The sequence below is a fragment of the Cucurbita moschata genome, unplaced genomic scaffold (assembly GCF_002738365.1).
Source record: "Cucurbita moschata cultivar Rifu unplaced genomic scaffold, Cmos_1.0 Cmo_Scf00009, whole genome shotgun sequence".
NCBI lineage: Eukaryota > Viridiplantae > Streptophyta > Magnoliopsida > Cucurbitales > Cucurbitaceae > Cucurbita > Cucurbita moschata.
The window spans coordinates 160,210-182,055 of NW_019268525.1; the positions used below are offsets into that span (position 1 = coordinate 160,210).

General features: G+C 34.8%; 3 protein-coding genes across 9 annotated transcripts in view; 1 reads left to right on the forward strand and 2 right to left on the reverse strand.

Moving 5' to 3' along the window:
• Positions 1-147: 147 nt before the first annotated feature.
• On the reverse strand, positions 148-17,650 carry LOC111447410. Of its 5 annotated transcripts, XM_023086569.1 has the most exons (27): positions 17,491-17,650; positions 16,785-17,150; positions 16,138-16,250; positions 15,899-16,025; positions 15,647-15,745; positions 15,505-15,573; positions 15,135-15,269; positions 14,989-15,057; positions 13,755-13,810; positions 13,510-13,669; positions 12,076-12,240; positions 11,743-11,827; positions 11,244-11,471; positions 11,051-11,145; positions 10,923-10,965; positions 9,360-9,517; positions 8,955-9,065; positions 7,694-7,762; positions 7,404-7,547; positions 6,788-6,862; positions 6,529-6,705; positions 6,339-6,424; positions 3,165-3,219; positions 2,550-2,675; positions 1,539-1,649; positions 561-680; positions 148-468 (listed from the first exon to the last, which is right to left on the reverse strand). In XM_023086569.1, the coding sequence occupies exons 2-27, from the start codon at positions 16,896-16,898 to the stop codon at positions 403-405; spliced, it is 2,856 nt and encodes a 951-aa protein (XP_022942337.1). In that variant the 5' UTR covers positions 16,899-17,150; positions 17,491-17,650; the 3' UTR covers positions 148-402. The 5 variants fall into 5 exon arrangements, with proteins under 5 accessions (XP_022942337.1, XP_022942339.1, XP_022942338.1 ...); XM_023086571.1 differs by lacking the exons at positions 16,785-17,150; positions 17,491-17,650 and adding an exon at positions 16,663-16,778; XM_023086570.1 differs by lacking the exons at positions 16,785-17,150; positions 17,491-17,650 and adding an exon at positions 16,332-16,439.
• A 1,304-nt stretch (positions 17,651-18,954) lies between these two features.
• On the forward strand, positions 18,955-19,816 carry LOC111447630 (MLP-like protein 328). Its single transcript, XM_023086893.1, has 2 exons — positions 18,955-19,190; positions 19,290-19,816. The coding sequence occupies exons 1-2, from the start codon at positions 19,028-19,030 to the stop codon at positions 19,562-19,564; spliced, it is 438 nt and encodes a 145-aa protein (XP_022942661.1). The 5' UTR covers positions 18,955-19,027; the 3' UTR covers positions 19,565-19,816.
• Positions 19,817-20,629: 813 nt separating this feature from the next.
• The window catches only part of LOC111447422 (ADP-ribosylation factor GTPase-activating protein AGD4-like), a 22,484-nt gene continuing 21,267 nt past the window's right edge, over positions 20,630-21,846 (reverse strand). For all 3 annotated transcript variants that reach the window (XM_023086587.1, XM_023086588.1, XM_023086585.1), the window contains exon 19: positions 20,630-20,945. In XM_023086587.1, coding sequence (XP_022942355.1) covers positions 20,831-20,945 — 115 coding nt within the window. In that variant the 3' untranslated portion in view covers positions 20,630-20,830. The remainder of the gene's footprint in view (positions 20,946-21,846) is intronic.

A 21,846-nucleotide genomic window follows, 5' to 3' on the forward strand; every position in this document is an offset into this window, starting at 1 on the left:
AAAAAAAAAAAAAAAAAAAAAAAAAAAAAAAAAAAAAAAAAAAAAAAAAGCAATTGGTCATATGCTTTGGTGAAGTGATTGAACCAACCAACAAGAATACTCACAAAAAAAACCACCCACAAACAACTTAGAAAGAGGAAGAAACAATGACCTGGTTTAAATGTGGTACTAACAAAACACAATGGTGACATTTATATTCAAATGAAAATATCATTCACTATCTTCAATGGATAGCATAAATCGAAAACAATGAGTTTGTACAAGTTGTTTGTTGCTATTGTGGTTAGCTTGCTTCTATTACCTATTTTCTTTTCTTCTGTATACGCAGGTTGAAAGCTTCACCAGAACCATGCATTCAAAGAGGGATGTAAGCTTGTTGACTCGCTCCGTAAAAAAACACGATCACTGACGCTTACTCCGGTAGAGTGAATAACCAACAAGGGCCGAAACAAAAAAGGTCCACAAGACCTGCCAAAATCCACATATTTTTTAGGCTTAAAAAGAGTATTAGTGCTTGTCGAAATGAAATATCGGCAGAAAAGTCCTGTCCTGTCTCTTACCGTATTAATTGCGAGCCAACGTTCAAGCCTTCTGATTCTGGACTGCATGTCTTCGATGATCCCTTCCAGTGGAGATGATGCCTCCCTACTAGGGGATGACTCTGAAGCTGTACTACTTCCCTGTTCCAATCATGTTTCCACACATTCTCAACATTTGCAAAAAGTTTTTTACAGGTTTTTTCCCCCTTTTAACAAGGAAACTTAAATTTTCATTGATCAAATGAAAAATTACGCAGATCAAAGAAAAAAAAAATGAAACAATGGAACAAAAACAGCCCAACCAACCAAAGAAACCAACAGAACAGTAAGCATTCAAACCGCAACCACATAATGATTACAGAATTTACACAAAACCGAAGCACACTGCACCCGCACCAAAAAAATAAGTTGAGAGCCGACAAATAATCAAATAAGCGCTACCTAAACAGCAAAACGACCAAAAACCAACGAGGAAGCTTTTTAACTAGTTTTTATAAGATCTGCCTCTCAAAGAGTATATTATGACATCAATAACCCTCTAGATTGGGAAAATAAAGGAGTGCAAACCAAAACTGAAAAATATTTGGTTAGTTCAATTCAGATAGACTTTATCGGTTCAATTTTTGTCAGCTCGGTGCCCCTTGCAGTCAGTTTAGTTCGTTTTTGCCAGAAAGTCAGTTTGGGTTTGGTTTCAATGTTGGTTCTGGCCAAAATTCGAACTAAACCAACTTGCTTAAATCTCTAGGTAACACACATACTATGCGATGAACAAAATGCATGTTTCAACAATGTTAATCCACTCATAATAAATTCACTTAAACTTAAAATAAGAACAACCAAAGATCAGCGGATGGAATGCTCCTAAATCTGAGTTGCAATAACAAGGACAGTTTTGGAGGAAAAAAACGGCCTTCATACTAAATATTACTAAATAATAATCATAGTTTATAGTCTTCCCGATAATATTAAGGCTCGAATTATCCAATAAATTCAACATACCTGCGATTGAATAAATTCGACAAGTTCTTGCAGCCTTGCAGCTTGATGATTATGGATTAGGCCAGAACTCCTATTTTCTGGCAAACTTTCCAAAATTATTTGAAGATAGCTCTAAAATAGAAAAGGGAACTGTCAGTTTGAAGTACAAAGAAGAATGTTCTGCTTTCATGCTTGTATCCATTGTAACTCAAATAAAATATTTTGTAAGAAAGAAGATTTGCACAAAATCATATAAAGCTTCCCAGCTAGACTCTTCCCCTTTAAACACTATCAAACCATCATATAAGGAGAGCAAACCAAACCAGATATATTGTTATATTTTTACTATTTGGCATAGCTTTGGATAGCTTTCTTTCCTAATTTTCTAGAACCACAATGGCAAATTCCAAAGATTAATTGTAAGTGTAACTATCTACATATGTATTAAAGGATAGCTTTGACTACATTAGATGAAATAACTTCGCATCTTGCTTTCAATCACCAACCCTAGCCGCTGCCATCAAACCTAACATTAGCCACCACCATCGTCGAACCTAGTCGAACCATCGTTGGTTCAATTCGTAATTGTCCTACTGCCATGGACTGGCTGCTTTTGTCCACTGTCCTCATTTGCTTCCGTTATGTTGATAATAAGTACTTTAGCATTTGGTTGAAGATGGTGTGTTATTTGTTCAAGATGTGACGAACAAGTTGACTATTCCTCTCTGGTTATCTCATTTGCACTGGTTGGAAGGGTTGCTTGTGGATCTTTTGTTTCTTCCATGGTCTATGAACTTTCTCAAGCAAACTAGAGATGATGATGATGAGATTTTCATATAAAAGTCTAGAGGAATTAGTCATGTACAAAGTTGTTTCTTGTATAAAAAAATGTCACTATCTATAAAATACATTCATGCAGACCAAAAATAAATGCTGGTCCTAATTCTCTGATTTTTCTCAAAGAAAATCAATTTACAACAAATGGAGAAATCCTATAAATCAAAGAACAATGTGCACGTAGTAAAGCAGAACCTTTGTAGTATATGAATCATTCAATTCAAGCATGGAACCAGCTGCCGCAACAGCCTCTTTATCCACCCCTTTTATTTGTAGGTAAGGACAAGGAGCATCTTGTAGATGGTCAACCTCAACTAGAATCTAAAAAGGGACATAAATTTCAAATTAAAAATAGATTAATAAAGGGTTTGCAAACATGATGTCTAAAACGACTGAACTAATTAATCAAGATAAGCAAATGCCTCTTCTGTAAGGACCTCTATAACAACCTGGCCTGAATTTTCATATTAATTCTATTTGGATCTCTAGGCTATCATATGTTTTGTTTGCCTTTGAACCTTGTATAAAATTTATTTTAGTCTTAGTTACTAACTTTTTAAAATTATTTAATATAATCAATACATTGATACGTCTTTGATTCATTTGATTTACAGATAGTGTTCAAAGCCACATGTCAATAATAGGTCAAAGGTCAATTTTAAAAAAGGATTCTAATTTTTGTTAAATAATTTATAAAAATGAATAGTAAGGACAGATTATCTCAAATACAAGGTGTAATGACTAAAACAAAAAATTCTGAAAGTTGAGGGACTAGAACAGAACAGGTGTGAAAGTTTATTATACTAGTACCTTCCCATCTTGGTATATGTACGCAGATGCTTCAATATAAGCCATGGCTTGATACCTGGCCGCACAAAGGAAAAAAGAAGAGAAAAAAGAAAAAGGAAAACACACACACACACACACACATCATGTTGTATAGATAATAAACTGTAGTAAAACTTTGTTAAAAAATGAACAGTAGTAAAACTATTGTCAGGACAAACTATCAAAGAAGAAAAACAGGAAACAAATAAACAGATATTCATTAACCAGGTAAACAGTGTCGCAACCAAAAGATTTGCATCTTGGCTAAAATTATATATTGATTAAAGAACAAAATTGTTTCAGATCCTTGTTTTATCTCCTAGAGAACCTATCTGAGTGTTACTAATCTCTACATAAGTAAGGTTCCGTATCACACTGGGAGATCATGATAAATATGAGACTCGAGATATTTACAAGAGTTAAAGATTAGATGGGAGCGTGTCATAGATAAAGTCAAGAGTTGATAGCAGTTAGTTGTATGAAAATTAAGACTAACAGAGAACCTAATTTTGACTTGAGAAGGTGGTATGTAGTAAGCGGAGAGATGAGGCATGCCACCATGCCCAAGCAAAGGCATCTCGAATTGCATATGATTGAGTAGGGATGTGTCTTTGAAAGGTTCATATTTACTTTTATGTAAAGGAAATAAACCTTTCCTTGATATTATATATAAATTCTTTTTAGTGAATAACCAAAAATTTAATTGTGAAAAAATGAAAAAGAATACAAAGGCATACAAAAACCTGAGAGTCCACAAAAAGGAAAAGAAAAAGAGAGGCAAACTAAAGAAAAAGCTTCCAGTCAAGCAAAATTAAGATCTAACCAATAATTATAAAGAGGTATCCATGGAGTCCCATATAGAGTTGGTTAGATAAATCCTACCGAGTAAATGTGATCCCTAACTTTTGGTTAATCCCTAACTTTTGAGTCCCATATAGAGTTTGTTAGATAAATCCTACCGAGTAAATGTGATCCCTAACTTTTGGTTAATCCCTAACTTTTAGTTAACCATTTTTTTGTTAGGTAACTATTTTTATGTTAAACCCACGCAATTGAAGTAAGTGGGAAGTACAAGTATAGTGGGAGAGCTTAGTTAAGTTGCCATTTACTTTTCATATCCCAACTGAATCACACATGTAATCATCTGAGTCTTCAGCAAATCTCTCTCCTTTTACTTTCCGTTATTTTTTCTTCGAAGAAATTTTCCTTCGGCTGGTTTTTTCGTCGACGTTTTCCGACAAGTGGTATCAGAGCTTGCCAGAAGTCAACAAGTGGTCAGAGTCTGGTTGAAGTCATCGGTGGTATATCATTGCGGAGGAGCCAACTTTATCAACAGTCAAGTTGAATAGCTCAAGTGGTTAGAGTGTCGACCTAACAACACACAGGTCTCAGGTTCGAGTAGAAGAAAATGCAAAGTGCGAAAATACACACATCGTGGGGTCCATCCCAGGGTAGGCTCACTCCACGCCGCCATCGTGTGCCGGCATCTCCATCCCCGCCACAAAGAGGCCAAGCTAGGGGTAACAAAGGGCATCGACTGAGGAGCCAATTCAACTGAAGGAGGAGCGAGTGTTCGCTCAGACCAGTGGGACGAGCAACAAGAGAGCACAGACGAACGACGGGTCCTCGACACACACAGGGGCAACAAACAAGTCTGCGTTCTCCGAGCTCGACTCGGGGATTCGCGGGATGGTTAAGTTCGACGATGGCTCCGTCGTAAGATCGAAGGGGACACACAGGGGCAACAAACAAGTCTGCGTTCTCCGAGCTCGACTCGGGGATTCGCGGGATGGTTAAGTTCGACGATGGCTCCGTCGTAAGATCGAAGGGCACGGCACCTTCCTGTTCATCGGCAAGGGAGGCAAGCACCACAAGCTGACCGGCGTCTACTTCATCCCGAGGCTCAAGGCTCTAACCTTGTGAGCCTGGGTCAACTCGATGAGGCCACTCGATGAGGCCGGCTGCCACATTTCCATCGAGCGCAGGCTACTCAAGATCCGTGATGATCGACGATGGCTGCTCACACAAGTTCAGTGCACGGCAAATCGCCTTTACATCCTGGAGTTGGAGATAGAGCAGTCAGCCTCTCGGCCAGGACCGAAGAAGTATCTTGGAGGTGGCACGCAAGGTACGGACACCTAAATCACAACCTCCCAATCAACGTACCGAAGAAGTACCAATCAGCCTCCCGTTATTTCTCTCTCCCACAAACCTCACACTAACAACACACACACCTCAACCTGACAAGGAAAGTGAAAAATGAACTTCTCGATCATCTCTCTGCAATCCTTGTTTAGACAAGCTGAAGCCAAACTCCTCAAAGAAACATCTTAAATCACAACCCCATGATCAACGTCCTCAGCTGCCCTCTTGCAGAGAATACAACAGAATAGCCCAACTAAATTGGACAGCTTTCTCAAGACTTGATCCAAGGTGTTAACCCTTTTATGGAGAACCAGCCACATAAAGAACTTAACCCTCTTTCAAATATTCACCATCCACAAGTCAAAGACGCAACTTGTGGGAGAGGGATTGACAAAGCAAAGAAAGAAGGATTTGCAAGAAAAGCCTTAGACCAATAAAGACTCCACAAACGAGTATCCCTTCCACCAGCTTAAAATGAAACTCCCCCACCAATGGAAGGAGGGCAACAACATCCAACGTTTCTTTATTAAACAAAGGACGCTAAATCCCCAAAATAGGCTAGAGCGGTCTGAATGTTAGGCAACACATCAGCCACTGAGTAGTTCATCATCGAAAATAAGTGACCAGACCCAATTCTAGCCCCTTTAAATAAAAGATTAACCGACTTGTTAAACAAGTCAATTAAAAGCCAATATTGAATGGTAAACAAGTTGGTGATGAGGTTGTTTTGTAAGTTATTCTTTGTCTTATTTTATTTGATTGGAGCCCCTTTCTTTAGTGGAGTTCCCCTTTGTGGGCTTGGTTTTTTTGGATGTTAGTGTAATCTTTCGTTTTTTTCAATGAAAGTTTAGTTTTTATCCCAAAAAAGAAAAAAAAAAAACTGAAGGATGAACAGAATAATCTTATAACAATTTGCATAAGTTGAAGACGTAAAATTAATTCAGTTACATCCTAATTCAAAAGATTTGGTGCAAGATCTTAAAACTGAAGACTCATGGTTCTCTAGCTTACCCCAGATTAAGAAGGCCAGCAACTGTGCTAATACTAATGTCAAAGTCCACCTTCGGTTGAATGATGAAATTCCCTTCTCTTATAGGCTACAATAAGATTCAGGGAAAAAACAAAAATCATAGATCACATCAAATTCATAAATGAGCATGGGATGGTCAAGTTGAAGCAAATTATGTAAACTGTAACCAACCTCCCGTATCAACAATGCAAATCGGCCTTCACATATTCTAACTCGTATACAATCACTCTCTGTTAACTGCCCATTTGTAGGAATTCCTGGAAGCCTCAAATATATGTCGATGAAATTTTGTATAGAACTACAGACCTTTGATGATTCGAGAATTTTGAGTATATCTTGATAAGCCACCTGTAATGAAATAAGAAACAAAAAAGTTTATCAAGCTCAAGGTTTTCACAAATACGAAGTCCATGTCCAGAAAAGCTCTCACCTGCTTGTTACTCTTCAGCACAAATAGTGAGCTCTCAGGAGAAAGCACAGGATCAAAGTCATTCCGTATTTTGAGCTGTATAAAAGAAAGTAAACAATGTGGCATCATTATAGATATTGTGTACCACTACCAAGCCAAAAAAATATGCTTTTTATCATCACGTAAAGATGCTTACTGCATAAGATGTATTTTCAAAAAGGAGCCAAAATAGTTGCATAATCAGCACAATTCATGGAAATTTTAACATGAAAAGCGAGTGGAGTAAAATGTTGATACGTAAGAGGTCCAGTCCTAATAAAGCCAACAGTTCCCAATCTGGTATCTAGCAGAAACATAGTAGTGGCCACAATTAGTTACTAGTTTCTATTTGGTGTTTGTTGCTATCCAAAAATTATTTTTCACACAAATTTATTTATTTATTTGTTGGTTTTCGTTATCCAAATATTATTCTTTCAGATTCATTAAAGGACAAAAATGTTCAAATGCACCTCAAATCTCAAAAACAAGCGATTTGGTTTAAGTTAGCAAAACCTGCGAGTATAATAGGCAAGAGGCATTAAAATAATCCTCAACATAAGAAATTGGATTAATCTTAGGTGACTTTATGTCTACTAACATGCGCGTGAACAAGATGTGGTTCAATGTGCTGCTGGAACATAGGGAAAACTGTCATCATTATGTCATTTTGTGACATGAAACACCCTGCTTTGCATTTATCTCTTTGGACTCGAGAAATCAGATGTGAATGAACACCTCCAACCTGTTTCACAAAAATAAACAAAATGGAAATTAGAGAAATGTGAACCTAGAGGAATTATTTGAAGCATACAGAGTCAGACATTAGAAAATAATCAACTGATTAAAACTACGATAATAAACCATAAAAATGTAGTTTTCCGTTCTTACAACAGCAATCCACAGGTCAAGTGATTTCCTGATGTCCGGATGTAAAGCATATACTCCTTCAAAAATGATCTGGTACAAAAAATAAAATAAGTCCTATCAACTCAAAAAACCAAGAGTTGATAGTTGCCAACAAAATTTATTTAGTTCTCACTTATGAACTATAGGAACTGTCAGCTTCAAAAGAAAATGCTCTGACCGTACTTATCAAGCCTAGTATATAAAGTACTTTACCCTTCTATAATACAATGGGAATAAGAATGCTAATGAGAAGAATACTATTATCTCAAAGGTATTTACTGCAGTGAGTTCGAGCATCTTCATCGCATAAAAACAGTTAAATATCATAACCATTAATTTCATATTTACAAGAAAAATTGTCAGTACAGAAAAGGAGAATAATACGGGTCTTCGGAAGAACAATTTGGTAATGGAACAAAAAATATGCATCACAAAAATTGTAGTTTACATCCCAAGTCATGACTATTAATTTTGAAATTTCACTAAGTTAGTTTTTTGAAGTCTATGTCTTCTCCACGCCTGAACTCTAGAAACATTAAGAGTTTTCCTTATTAAGCTCACTCGATGTTACTCAAAGACTACAGGCCTTAACCAACAGCACTGCCCCTTGGGGGATTAGGTTCGTTCTTTCTTTTGAAGGTCAGTTCTGTTATTTTCCATCTCACAACAATAATAAGTGATGATTTGACACACAACTTTGTAATCTTTTTCTTTATATATGCAGAACGTGCCCAAATAATATCTCCTTTATAAAACATCATGGGTAAAAATTAAACATATGCTGTAAGGTCAACAGAGCTCAGTGAACTTCATTACAAACCATGTTACAAGGGAAGGCTCAATGGAAAATTTCGTTGATGATTAGAATTCAAACTGCAAGTTTTTCCACTTCATAAAAAATAGACATAAGCAGTACTATATCCTTCTATTCATTGTAACTCGTCTATATCCTTCTACTCATTGGGACTCGTCATTTCTACACAGGAATTGTATAGGAGCTAAGATTCCTTAAAAAGAAAATCGGTAGGGGAAATAGATATATAAATAATTAATGAAAGCTAATTAACTAAGCATAAAAACAATTCAAGAAAATCATTCACTCAATTGATTTTCTATTATTTCTTTTCTTTTACATCACCAAATCCATGATTGATGGAAGCCCTTACTCAGGAACCGTCCCTTGCTATCCCTTTTCAAACCTTTTATATTCATTTAAAGTTAAGAGAAAAGTGAAATAACAGACCACTCCACAATCTTCAGAAACTTCAAGATCCTTAAAACCACTTCGAGCACCAGTCTCCAGGTCAAATACCGGTACTTTTGTTCTTCGACCATTTCTCATGTCATCAATATTCTGAAAATGCATAATAAAAATAACAAGCGTAAGACAACTACAACAATGCTTTGTGACTGTATCTTCATATGTAATTTTGGTCATGGCTAACTCATATAATGCTCTTCCTTGAGAAACCTCAGTGAGTTTTTCCTTTTCTAGCCATTAGTTATTTATTCAATCTTTGAAAAGATGCATTTGAAAAAGGATAAATATGAGTTCACAAAGAAGCTACATACTGCAGCTGTTTAAAGGGTATAAATAGCAATAAAATGACCACTTTGGACAAAATCAGAAAACACACGCATCTTCAACCTTGGACAGCAGCGGCAGATCAAGCGTGCTGAAATCATCATACTTGAAATCCTTCACTTGCTCCGATTTGTAATAACTCTCGAGAGAAATTACTTCACATCCAACAATATTAGCCATTTTATGAGCTAAACTAGTCTTCCCTGACCCACTTGGACCACCTGAAACAGTAGCATCGGGAATGAAGAATAGTTGAATAACTTATGGGAAGTATAAGATTAAATAGTAACTCAGTTGTACGAAATGAATGTAACTTAAAATCTGGGTTATTTCTCATCAACTTGAGGCTAAGATGTTGATACATGGGCGGAAGTAGGCGCTGAAATTTACTTGGTATATAAAGATTTTCTTAGTTAGTTATGTGGGATAGTTAGCATTTCCTAACAATTCTTCCTGAAAAAACGGAACTTTCACTAAGAACGCAACTCAATCCATTGACAGCCCACAAAGACAAGTAATCTAATCACCTCACTGAACTCCTTAATCGATTTCTCAATCCCTTTACAGAATAGATATTCCATTATATAAAGGGGCAGTGAAGGGAGAATAATTAGGGATAGAATGTGAAGGGGTGGTAGCTCCGTCAAAAAGTTATCAACCTCGTTCTTGATCTATATATACTAGTTTCCATTGCCAGGTTGTCACAGACAATACGATCTGCTGTTAGCTATGTTTTCAAGCTAGAAGGTAGTCGAGTTGGAATCTTCTCAAGGAGTTTCATGTTAACTTCAAAAATCCAATAGGCATTATAGCATGTTGACTTTTTATTGCTTAAAAGCAGAAGGCTACAAAAAAAATTTGGTTTTCGAACTTTTCATGAAAGTAACAGTATAGTCTCGTAACATTAGATGATAACAATTTAGTCCATGTACTATTAAATTTGTAACAATTTAGTCTTTGAAGTTTAACATACAACAATTTAGTCTTTGAAGTTTAACATACAACAATTTAGTATCACTACTTCCAAATTTGTAACAACTTAATCCCTACTTCGAAAACTCTCATTCATATATAATGTAACAATTTAGTGTTTATAATTTATGAACATATTTAGTCTCTAATCAGTTTATCATTCTACATATATAAGAAATTCTATTAAATCTTAATAATATATTTCAAACTCGGGACTAAATGTTGCAAATTTTAAAATATGGAGACTAAATTGTTACATATTAATAAAAATGAAAAAATACGAGGGAATATGAAAAACTAGAAGGACCAAATTGTTACAAAGTTTTTACAAATTTGATCTTCCATTGAGAAAATGAAAGAATACAAGGGCACATAAGAAAACAAGTTCAAACAAATTACAAAAATAGAACCCAAAACCAAGATCATAATTACACAAAGGCCTAATGACCAAAACTAGAAGGACTAAATTGTTACAAAGTTGCAGGGACTAGATCATTATAAACTATAAACTAAACTTCAGGGAGTAAATTTTAACTTTATGAAAGCTCAAGGACCCAAAGACAGAAACACAACCATGATCTGAACAAACCTCATGAACACGAAAAAATTAAAGGGAATGACAAAATATCTACTAAGATAATAAGTATGTCATACCAATTCCAACAATAACAGGAAGATCTTTATTCTCCAATAACGCCTGAAACAATACCAAACCTGCAGTTACTGCGGACAGTAATATGAAGTCCTAAACTGTTCTCTACCAACTCATATAGCATTACTACCTGAATCGCTTGAACAGCTAAAAGCAAACCTCTATCCAGGTCACATGAATCAGGCATTGGAGCAAGCCTCATATAGTCCCTGAAAGAGGCAGGATCTGTGGTTGCTTCATGAGAGTAATCTAAACATGTATCATTCTAATAGATCACCCGTACAAATTTGATCATATAAATGCTAAAACTTAAGGAAATATACCAGTCGTTAAACTATCAGATCGGGGAGGAATAATAAATTGCCATGTTGCAACTACTGGTTCCATTTGAGATTTTGTTGGAGATCGAGTCCATGGCTGAGAAAGATCCTCAAGTCGAGAAACAGGGTTTGAAGTAACACGGATAGGCCTTGGAGCAATGACAACCTTTTCTTGGTTATTAGCCACAGATGTATTTGGTAAAAGTGGAGGGGTATTTAATCGTGGGACACCTGCAGGAGAGGTTACTAAAAATAAGATTTGAAAAAAAAAAAGAACTAAATTTGAAAAAAATGAAGAAAACTACGAAAAACAATAGTGTTTAAAGGGATGCACAAGTATGCCTTATAGAAAATAACCCCCCGGCCAAAAGAAATTCAGAGAAAGCAAGATAAACCTGAAACTAAAGAGATGGAACGAGAAAGAAAGAGAGAGGGAAAAGAAAAGAAAAGGATAGCAGAGCAAGGAATACTAGGGTCCACATTTGAAGCTTGTCGTTTCTACCTTTTCTTTCAAGAATCATCTCCAGGTATGACTTTGTAATCCAAGATCCTCTGATACCCATCCTCAACACTTCTTCTCCGACTGTCTAAAAAGGAAAGGAAAAGAGAAAGGAGAAGCCATGAAATGAAAAACATGTCCGCTATCAGTATACATGTAATACTTGCCACCACTAATCCTTAATAGACTAATTCACCCAAAACTATGAATATAGAAAGAAGGATTTTATCTGAAAATGGTTTGAACAGTCAGACTACACTAAAAGGTGGGGGCAATACCAAAACTAGCCTACAAGGGAAGATAAATAGGACTTATAAAAGGATAATCAATGCCTACTTTTCGATTTGAGCTTCTCAGCACCATGAATGTCTCACCAAGAGAATCAATTGTTTCAAGCGACACAGAAACATTGCCCTTATTTACTGATATAGAAGCCCTTTTATAACCAACAACTACTGTATACCCCAAGTCCAGCAAACCACCCAAAGTCATCCGTCCAACCTGCTCAATTTAAGATAGAACAAGTAAAATCAACTGAAGTGTGAAGGCATCTATAAGTAACAAAATAATATATCTATAGATGCTAACTTCTAAGTTCTAAAACAAAGGCAAAGGATATAATTGTTAAATCGATGAATTATGGAAAATTTAATTATATCAATACTCTAACATTTCCTCTCGCTTATAGACTTAAAAATTTGTAAAAGGCTCAAGCTCCTACTCAGATACCAACTTAGTTTTTGGAAGAGATAAAAATGATTGTATTTCTTCTACATACTGAATCAAATACAAGATCTTATATTGGAAAATAGACCATCTACCTATAAGGAAAAAATATTAGTAATATAAATAATAAATACAGACATACTACACAACCAATATCACAAAAGATATAAAAAATAAAAAAAATAAATAAAAAAAATTAAATAAAGAAATGCTAAATGGTAAATACAATATGACAAATACATGAAGGGATCTGCCTTTTACAGGCTTCCAAGGTTCAATATTTTCCAACCATACTGTGTGCATCTTAAAAACCATACTATCCTCAAGGTTAAACATCCCACTCCTTGCATAAATGTCATAACCATTTTGAACTCCACCAAAGAGGTCCCCTACAAATTTATCCCTTTCTGTACCAAAACAAATTTGCCTATGTATAACTAATGCAGAAGACTTACAGAGTAGTCAAAACAACATTGTCACGGCCATAAACAATTCAGAGAGTTATTAATAATTAAGCAAAAGGTAGCAGGAGTTTTGCTATCTTCTATTAATCCCTTGGCCATTTGTTAATGACTAGGCAATTTTTTGAAGATAAATCAATTCGTTTCAATCTTGTATTAATGGAACACAAAACACCAACCCAATCTCGACAGAAAAAAAAAACAAACTTATGGCAACTACATCAAAAACCGAGATTCTTTGACGTTAACGCACATTTTAACAGGTTAGTGTGAGAACCCTAAATAAACTAGCAATCAAGATTTAAAATTTTTTTTACTCGACTTGTAAAAGTAAACAAAAAAAAGGAATCTACCTCGAATCAAAATTGCTAAGCTACCTATTAGTGATGAGTATTCTAAGAATTTAATGCTGATAAGTATTTTGAAGATAATTGCAAACAACATGCACGCAAACACGAGCAAAGAAAGTAGTGAAATGTTATAGCAAACTCTGGTAAGGCAATATTGCTATTTGATATTATTCCAATGATTAATGAATCACTATAAAACAAATCTGCTTCATCTTATGAATAAGATACGTTACCTCAAATTCAGCTTTAGGTCTGATGATAAAATTTTTGTCGACTATCCTCTGATCACCAAGTGATAGATAGTACTTAATACCAGATTGTCGAACTTTAATCCAGTCATTTATGCGCGCTTCTTCACTTGCAGATGGAGGCCTAAGATACATCTCAATAAAACTGGAATCTGAACAAAATTAAGCACTGAAACCAACCCAATATTGACAAGTAGCAACTTGAAATAAATATGTACTGATAGACCTACTTGTCCGTATGCGGTTGATTTCCTTTAAAAAGATGAGCAGAATCTACATCTGGGAACTGTCAGAAAAGACGACAGTTTTAGAGTAAGTGAGCATGCATATGATAACTGTTGCCCACGTTGAGGAACTTAAAATCATGGCAAGGTCATAACGGTTTGTTTGAATAAGGAATAAGAAGAAGAAAAAAAACTTAATATATTCCTTTCTACGGGATATTAGAAAGTACGAAGAATTTATTAAGATTCTATTTTTTTATAAGAAACCAAACAATTTCAGAATTAAAAGGAAAAAAAGTATTTTCCAAACTATTGGAAATTCTGCTGTTCTTCTCAAGCCATAGATTCCAAAAAAAAGAATTTATAAGAAACAAACAAGCATATAATGCTCGAAAGATATACAGACGGTTTAGGGTTACAGAATGGGAGATGAGAAATCCCCACTAAGCCAAAGGGTTACAGAATGGGCTCCTGATTGACCACAACATGGACAAGATCATAATTACAAGAAGAATTAGAGAGAAAACATCAGATGGAGACAAAGCGTAAATAGGTTTGTGTTCCTCTTCCAAAGGCCCATCTCACCCCCTTTTTCTTATTAGTCAGATAGGTTGCCCTTTTCTCCTGGGAAAAAAATTTGTTCCCTCAGCTATGACAAAAAAGAAACTAGGGTCAGGCACCACCATAGCATCAACTCACCCGTTTATTTATAAATAGATAGCAATCATAGTACGATAGAGACAAGTAAGATTTTGACTAACTTCTGTTAAACCAAGATATTGTTGACCTTTGTTTTCATTAACTTTCTTCCTGGGACAATCAGTTTAGCCATTCCTATTGGAGAGGTGAAGGAGCTGAAGCCACTTTACTGAGGAACACGCTTTTTCGAAAGCGATGGTATGATTGCCGAAACTCGAATTCGCAAGGAATTCAATACCATTGCCTTTGAGGCTACAAGATTTCTCTTCGAAGGCCCTCTGGTTTAAAGTGAAGCCAAAGTATCTTCCTTGACATGTATTAAAAAGTTTTCAAAAAATATCAAGCTAATCTTGCATGACGACAAAATCAAAGCATTCATTTTTTGACAAAACTACTCTAAAACAAATTTATACCATGGGAAAACGAAACATGAAAACATCCTTTGCATAAGATTAGGGGGCAAAACAGTAGAATAATCAATCCCATCTTTGCTATACAAAAATAGGTTTTGTAAGCATAAACCAAAAGGATTAGTACAGACCTCACTTCTACATTTCAGCTTGTATATTGCTTCCCTAAATGATGAGACAAAGCTGTTGTTAATTCTTATCTGCAATATTAAAACACAAATATAATTGTAAAGCTGATGTTTCAGATACAATAACAGAGATAAGTCGATATACCAACCTGGGCATGATGGAGGTCTGGCTCTATGTGCTTTCTAAACAAAGGAAATATGCTATCAATAAGGTAATCCAATGAACAGGAATCTCCAATATCATGCCGAACTTTGAAGAGAAGGTTAAAATGAACTCCGCCAACCTAATTTGCCAAAAATAAATCAATAAACTGCTACTTCAACATCTTATTACTAAAAGAAACATCAAAAGGGCTACAGTCATCCCTAGAGCACATTAGTGAATCTTATATCATAATTTTATCTTTGATATGAAGACATCCATGTGACCAGTAGATTGGAAACTTCTCAAAAAAAGTTGCATACAAAAATTCACATTCACCCCATACATTAGAAATGAAGAATAGAATAAGAAGTTACCACTGCAACCCGAATATCTAGCAAAGAACGTAATTTTGCATGTAATGCGTAGGTTCCATCGATGATTACCTATACAAAAAATGCAGAGAAATCAATCCAAAATAATCAATACATCACACAAGCTAAAGTAATCACCACTTACCACCCCAGACGAAGCACTCTTTATTACTTTTGAACTGACCCGTTTCTTCAGATGAAAGTCAAAAACTGGGATCATGGTGTCTTTTCCATTTGTCAAATCCTGCGAACAGAATTGTAGAGCCCATTCATAAATATTGACTGGAAAAGTAGGGACATTCTAAAACATTAAGTTTCTGGAAACTAATATTAAAAATTTAATAGAGCCAAGTTGGGCAGACATATAAAAAAATAATAATAATAAAGAAAAAAAAACCTCAAGATTCTGCACTAAAAGATCAAAGTCTATAGAATCCAAATCATTCCCCTCGTCAACTCCATCACGATAGTTTTCCATCGATATAACATTACAGCCAATTACAGATGCCACTTTCTCTGCTAAGCTTCAACAAAACCACATAGCATGACATATCAGAGCAATTGAAAGATGGTAAGTAAACCCTAACCAATGTTTTCTCACCAGGGTGAAAAAGAAGAGGAAAAAAAATGTTATACCTGGTTTTACCAGAACCGCTTGGACCACCAATTCCAACTGTTACAAGTCCATCTTTTTTCTCTCTAAGTTCTTGGATGGATTTTACTAATAGATAATATCCATGATCGAAAGACTGCATATGTCAATTCAGAAATGATTAACCTCATTCACAAGGTTTCAGAGTGTATCATTAGATACATATTAGTGGAATCACAGAATTAGCAGAACTATCCTTCCCCAATAATGTATGACAGCGAGATACAAACAGACATAGTTGAGGATAAATACAAAGAACCAGCCTGCGCATACTCATCTCATTTAGGTACATACTATATGCTCAACTAAAATGTCAAAGGTTAAAAAATTCCTCCCCAAGTGAACGAGAAAGTCGAAGTTACCAGTTTACAATGTGTTTTGCATGACGAAAATTATGAAGAAGAACCAGCATCAATTCAGCACAGCACTAAACCAGTATACACAAACACACAAACACACAAATAATAATAAGAAAGAAAGAAAAAAAAAAGTGGAATTTTCGAGATTACCAAGAACACCCCATACGAAAATAGAATCAAAGAAAAAATCCGAATCCAATTCGCTCGAATCAGTAACAAAACAGTCATACAAGTCAACAAAAACCAGAATTCAGGCGATTAATCAAACACACCACATGTAGCGGCAGTGATTGAAGGATGGAGGAGGAAGAGGTGGAAGTGGAGGGCTGTTTTTGGTAGAAATCTCTGCCTTCTTGGAGAACCCGCTGGACCACCTCGTCATCCATTTTCGATCGGCGGAGAAAAAAGATGTCCCAATTCCCAAAAACGTCAGCAAGTACTTATACGAGGGGCTTGCGTGTTGAAGAAGCCAATCAAATTGAAGAACAGAAACGAATTCGAGAGACGAGAAAATGGACACGGAAAATCGTAAAGGAGAAAAAGGGATTGGTGCCGGACATGACGTTCAAGCTTTACGCCTTTCAATTCTGCCTCCGAATCTTTTCGCGGAGTACGCCTCCCGCTCTGGTTTTTGCCTCCTACATTATTATGTATATGATCAATTTTTCTTTGTAAATGGTAAAGCAAACACAACTTATCTCACTTGATTTCCCATCATCGTCTCAAGTAAATTTTGTTAGCTTAAGCATTTCGATCCAATGAAATTCCATTCCAAATTTAGATGAGTATTTGTATACCCTAAAAAAATTTAGAAACTTCAGGCTTAAAGTTTTCCATTAAAAAACATTTTTACATGGGTTCAAATAAATCATTATACTCAAAGGAAAATAGTTGTTATACACAACTTTTTCATTTGTATTTTACTCATGATTCATGATTTTACAGAACAACTTCTCTGTTCACTTCTTTGATTTCAACCTTGCATTAGAATTGTCTTCGTCCATCTCCATTGCTGGCACCACCTTCAATTGAATAGCGGTGGGTGAGATTGTTGGATTTAGCTTTTAATCCATGGTCGATTCCACTTCCTCATCCTCGGATTGTTCTTGATTGCAGCATCGTCTGACTGTGGTCGTAGTCACAATTAGGTCGCCGCTGAATTGTTTATAATTTAGTCCAACCACTGTTTGCCATTGTAAACTATCTACAATACTTAACTTCATTGTTTTAAGGTGTGAGATAGATTAATCTAGCGATGTGAGAAAGGCTGAATTCAAGAAGTCAATAATATTATTTTAATTATCTTTAATGCCTAAAACAAAAATTTTAATTTAGTGACACAACACACCAACTAATTTATTCCAAACCCCCGCCACCTAAGATTATGCCAACCACAACTTGAAAAAAGAAGAATATAAACAAAAAACCCCGCAACCAATTAAATATGATTAATAGCAGTTATTGTTTCAAAAAAATCCAAGTATTTATAATTTTTTTTTTATCAGGATTAATAAATTTATAAATAGTTGCTCAAAATATATGCATGGCTCATCCTTTCCAAATAAACTTGAGAAAATTAAATAATCATTCACTAAAAATATTGTCCTGGGTGATCAATAAACTTTAAAATAAAGCCAATATTTATTTTTTTGCAATTTTTTTTAGACATTAATAATTTTTTATATAAAAATAAAATGGATTAAACATTTTTTATATTAAAGTTCCAAATCTGCATACTTTATTTTATACTTCATTTGTCGTAATAAAAAGTTATAATTATTTGAAAATTGTTTTAAAGAACAAATTCTTAAATTACCATTTCCAGTGTTTGATAGGATTTTTTGAGAGAGCGTAATTTTATTAAATTCTATTATATTTTCCAAGAGAAGTATACCTCCTTTTCTGGTTCTCTAATTCACATTTAAATTTATTTATTTTTTCTTTTCTAATAAAGTGGTTAGGGAGACGTAGAAGCACGTATATCTCATACAAAAGTCCGTCATGAGATGTATGGAAGTATTATGTACAACATGACCATGTAATATAATTTAAAAAGTGGGATCTCATGCATGTTACATGAGTATGTTATTTATGAATACGTACACTTTGATATGACATGTGCTCCTTACGTATATTTCGACATGATATGTGTTCCTTTCTTTTCGTTAGTTTTCAACCGCGTGAATATGCACTAGCCTATAGCTAAACCTAGAGGCCTATATGAGTTTGCCTAATAAATTCATACGAATGTAACGTTTCTGTTTCTCTACCTCCACCTCGTACATTTGTTTCTGTAATGTTCTAAAGAAATGTTCTTTTTTAAAAAAAAATTAAGAAGTTATTCGAAAAAGCAGCTACTTTTTTGTCTTAATTGGAAGCAACGTGCAGGATACCTGAAGAGCAAGAAAGAAGAGTTGAGGAGTGGGCGTATAAATAGGGGAAGGCATGGGGCATGGTTGTTTGTGGGTTTGTTTGAGTAAGGCAATCAAGCTACACATAGGATAGTCCTGAAACCATGCCTCTTGTTGAAGAGCTTTCGAGGGAAGTAGAAATAAAGGCAGCTGCAACTGAATTCTACAACATCTTCACACACCATTCCTTCAATCTCCCAAATATTTCTCAGTCCATCCAGAAAGTTGAAGTTCATGATTCCATCAAGTTCTGGTATTACACAGTCGGTATGCCTACATACATACATACTCACTTTTCTTTTCACTTCTTTTATACCATATTCTGAACCATTCATCTCCTCTTGTTTTGCTATGTGGTTGGCTAAGATGGTAAAGCTGAAATTTACAAAGAACGAGAGGAATTCGATGATGACAACCTACTCATATCCATGATTGGAGTGGGAGGAGATGTGTTCAAGTATTACAAGGCCTTTGACGTCATTTTTCAAGTTATACCAAAAGGACTTAAGCTTAGCTCGGTAATTTTGCGCATGAAATATGGGAAACTTGATCATAACTCTCCTGATCCTGATCCTGACAAGTACGTTGAATTCTTGAACAACTTGATCAAAGACATTGGATCTCACCTTAAAGATAAATAAACCTCTATATGTTTCTATGTGAGTTTCATCTCTCATTCATATTATAATACGATTGAGTATGCTGCGTCTTAGTTGTGTTTTGCTCCCAGTCTACATAATCTTCTAGACTTGATGGGTATGTTTGTACTTATTACCTATGGTTCTCTATGTTTGTGAGGATTTTCTATAAACTAAATAAGTATCCTCATGTAGACTAGAAGAAGCTCGATTCTCGTGTATTTTCTCAGTTATATAAAATGTTATCTTTTAATATATTACCGTAACATCTTGCTTATCAAAGAACTCAGTTCACAATCCATTATTAATAACGCATATTAATTTTAAAAAAAATAAATGTAAACAAAAAGAATGCATATATATATATATATATATTTTTTTTTGTAGTAGTATAGAAAATAAAGGAGAACAACATAATTACATATATTCACATAAATATGTTAGAACAAAATAAATAGGCATATGGTTGTCAATATTTGATTGATGACTATCTTAGATATTACGTTTCTTTGGTTCATGCTTATGGCGTACACGAGATGTGAATTACTGGGTGGGGTCAAGTGATCGAGTTCATCTCAGTCGAGGGAGTTAACACTGCATCCGTACACAAAAATATGTAAATATGTAAATATGTGAAAAGCATAGAGAGTTCTCTTGCAAGAAGAATTAAAATTTCATGGTGTCGAAGTTATAAGTTCAAAGAACCATTTAAAACTTTGTTTCCTTTTGCCATGCTTCAATTCAACGACGGGCAAGACTGAGAATAATCTGGTAATCCAGCTCCTTCTTGAAAAAATTCCAGCAATTTCAAGAGTGGAATTGAAAACATAAACAAGAACCATAACGAGAAGAAGAGTTGTTAAAACGTTGGAAAGAGAATGTGGAGAGTTCGATTCTCTTTTCTTCTTGATAATGACCATGGATCAGTTTACAAGGAAATTTGTCAAACTTCTTGAAGATGGTTTATCATCTATTTACTCAGATTATTCTTACAATTATTGTGGATCCAAAAATCGAGAAGAAAGAAGAACCATACCAAATTGAGAATTTTTGTCCAGAGATAGCATCTTCACTGGAAATTAATAAATTATTCTTATCATCATCAACAATGAAGAGATAGCAGAAGTTAACAATAATTACAAAACTTTAGGTCTTTTGAAAAATAGCTCAACAAATCTTTAGATTCGATTAACAGAAAAAGGAATACACTAAGTTACACAATAAACAATGGTGTTAATATTAATGATAAATCAAAAGTGTCCATATGCTTTATTCGGATCCTGTAAGCAAAAGAAATAGCTCATCATCGGTAATTGATCCCATTTCCATTGCTCTTTCTAACGCACTTAATCCTCCACCATCTTTGATTGATTGTCGTGCACCTCTGTTCATAAAGTTATACAGGGACACAGGTAATAAGAATGCATAAGAACCCCACTATCAATGTCATTTAAAATAATATACACTTCTAGCTTGATCAAGCCACTCTAACAAATAATTTTCACATTGGTCCCTAGTATTTTTTAAAATTGATTTGTTCATTAAGATTTGTGTCAAATTGTTCCGTCGTCAGCAAACGTTATAAAGTTCCCCCATTGACATCAGAAAACCTTCCAGCTACATGTCAATTGCCTTTTGTAAAAGAAATGTTGTAAATCTATTTTTACGTTAGGATGAAAAGAATGGAATTAAAAGCTTATAATGTAACTTTGGGACCAGATGAAGAGTTCTTCCTCCATGTTTATGAGAAATTGCGAACTAAATCTCTTACTTGAGTAATGCAGAGAAAAGTTAGAATGAGCAAATCAAGTGTTTACTCCTCTAGACTCCATTACTTCTTGCCAGTAAAAGTTTGCTACATTGTTAAAGTAAAAGATTAAATTATCACAGCCCATTAGATTAAGTTTTTGTGGAGTGCGGATTTACCATAATATCATAGTAGGAGATTCTATGTTCACAAATTTGTAATGTCATTTTCTCCCAATTAATACCAATCACCACTTGTTGGATTTTGTACTAAAATCCAACCCGTGTAAAGGAGAGTTGGAAGTATTGATATAAGACTCTACCTTAACCTATTAGCTTAGGCTTTTGGATTGGGGATACTTGAAACCTATATTTTCTAATAATCAACAAAAGGGTAGTTCTCTAAGTAGCAACAGCCACCCTCACCCAACAACAAAACACCACAAAAATAAACAGCTCCAACATAAAGAAAGGCAAAAAAAAAAAAAAAAAAAAAAAAAAAAAAAAAAAAAAAAAAAAAAAAAAAAAAAAAAAAAAAA

Bases quoted from the DNA above. Each gene is read 5' to 3' on its own strand.
- LOC111447630 (XM_023086893.1), top strand. From the start codon at position 19,028: ATGCCTCTTGTTGAAGAGCTTTCGAGGGAAGTAGAAATAAAGGCAGCT. The intron at 19,191-19,289 runs GTATGCCTACAT...TGGTTGGCTAAG, and splicing joins GTTCTGGTATTACACAGTCG to ATGGTAAAGCTGAAATTTAC.
- LOC111447410 (XM_023086569.1), bottom strand. From the start codon at position 16,898: ATGGATGACGAGGTGGTCCAGCGGGTTCTCCAAGAAGGCAGAGATTTC. The intron at 15,746-15,898 runs GTTTTTTTTTCT...TTCTGTTCGCAG, and splicing joins TTTTAGTGCAGAATCTTGAG to GATTTGACAAATGGAAAAGA. The intron at 13,670-13,754 runs GTAGGTCTATCA...TTCAGATTCCAG, and splicing joins AATCAACCGCATACGGACAA to TTTTATTGAGATGTATCTTA.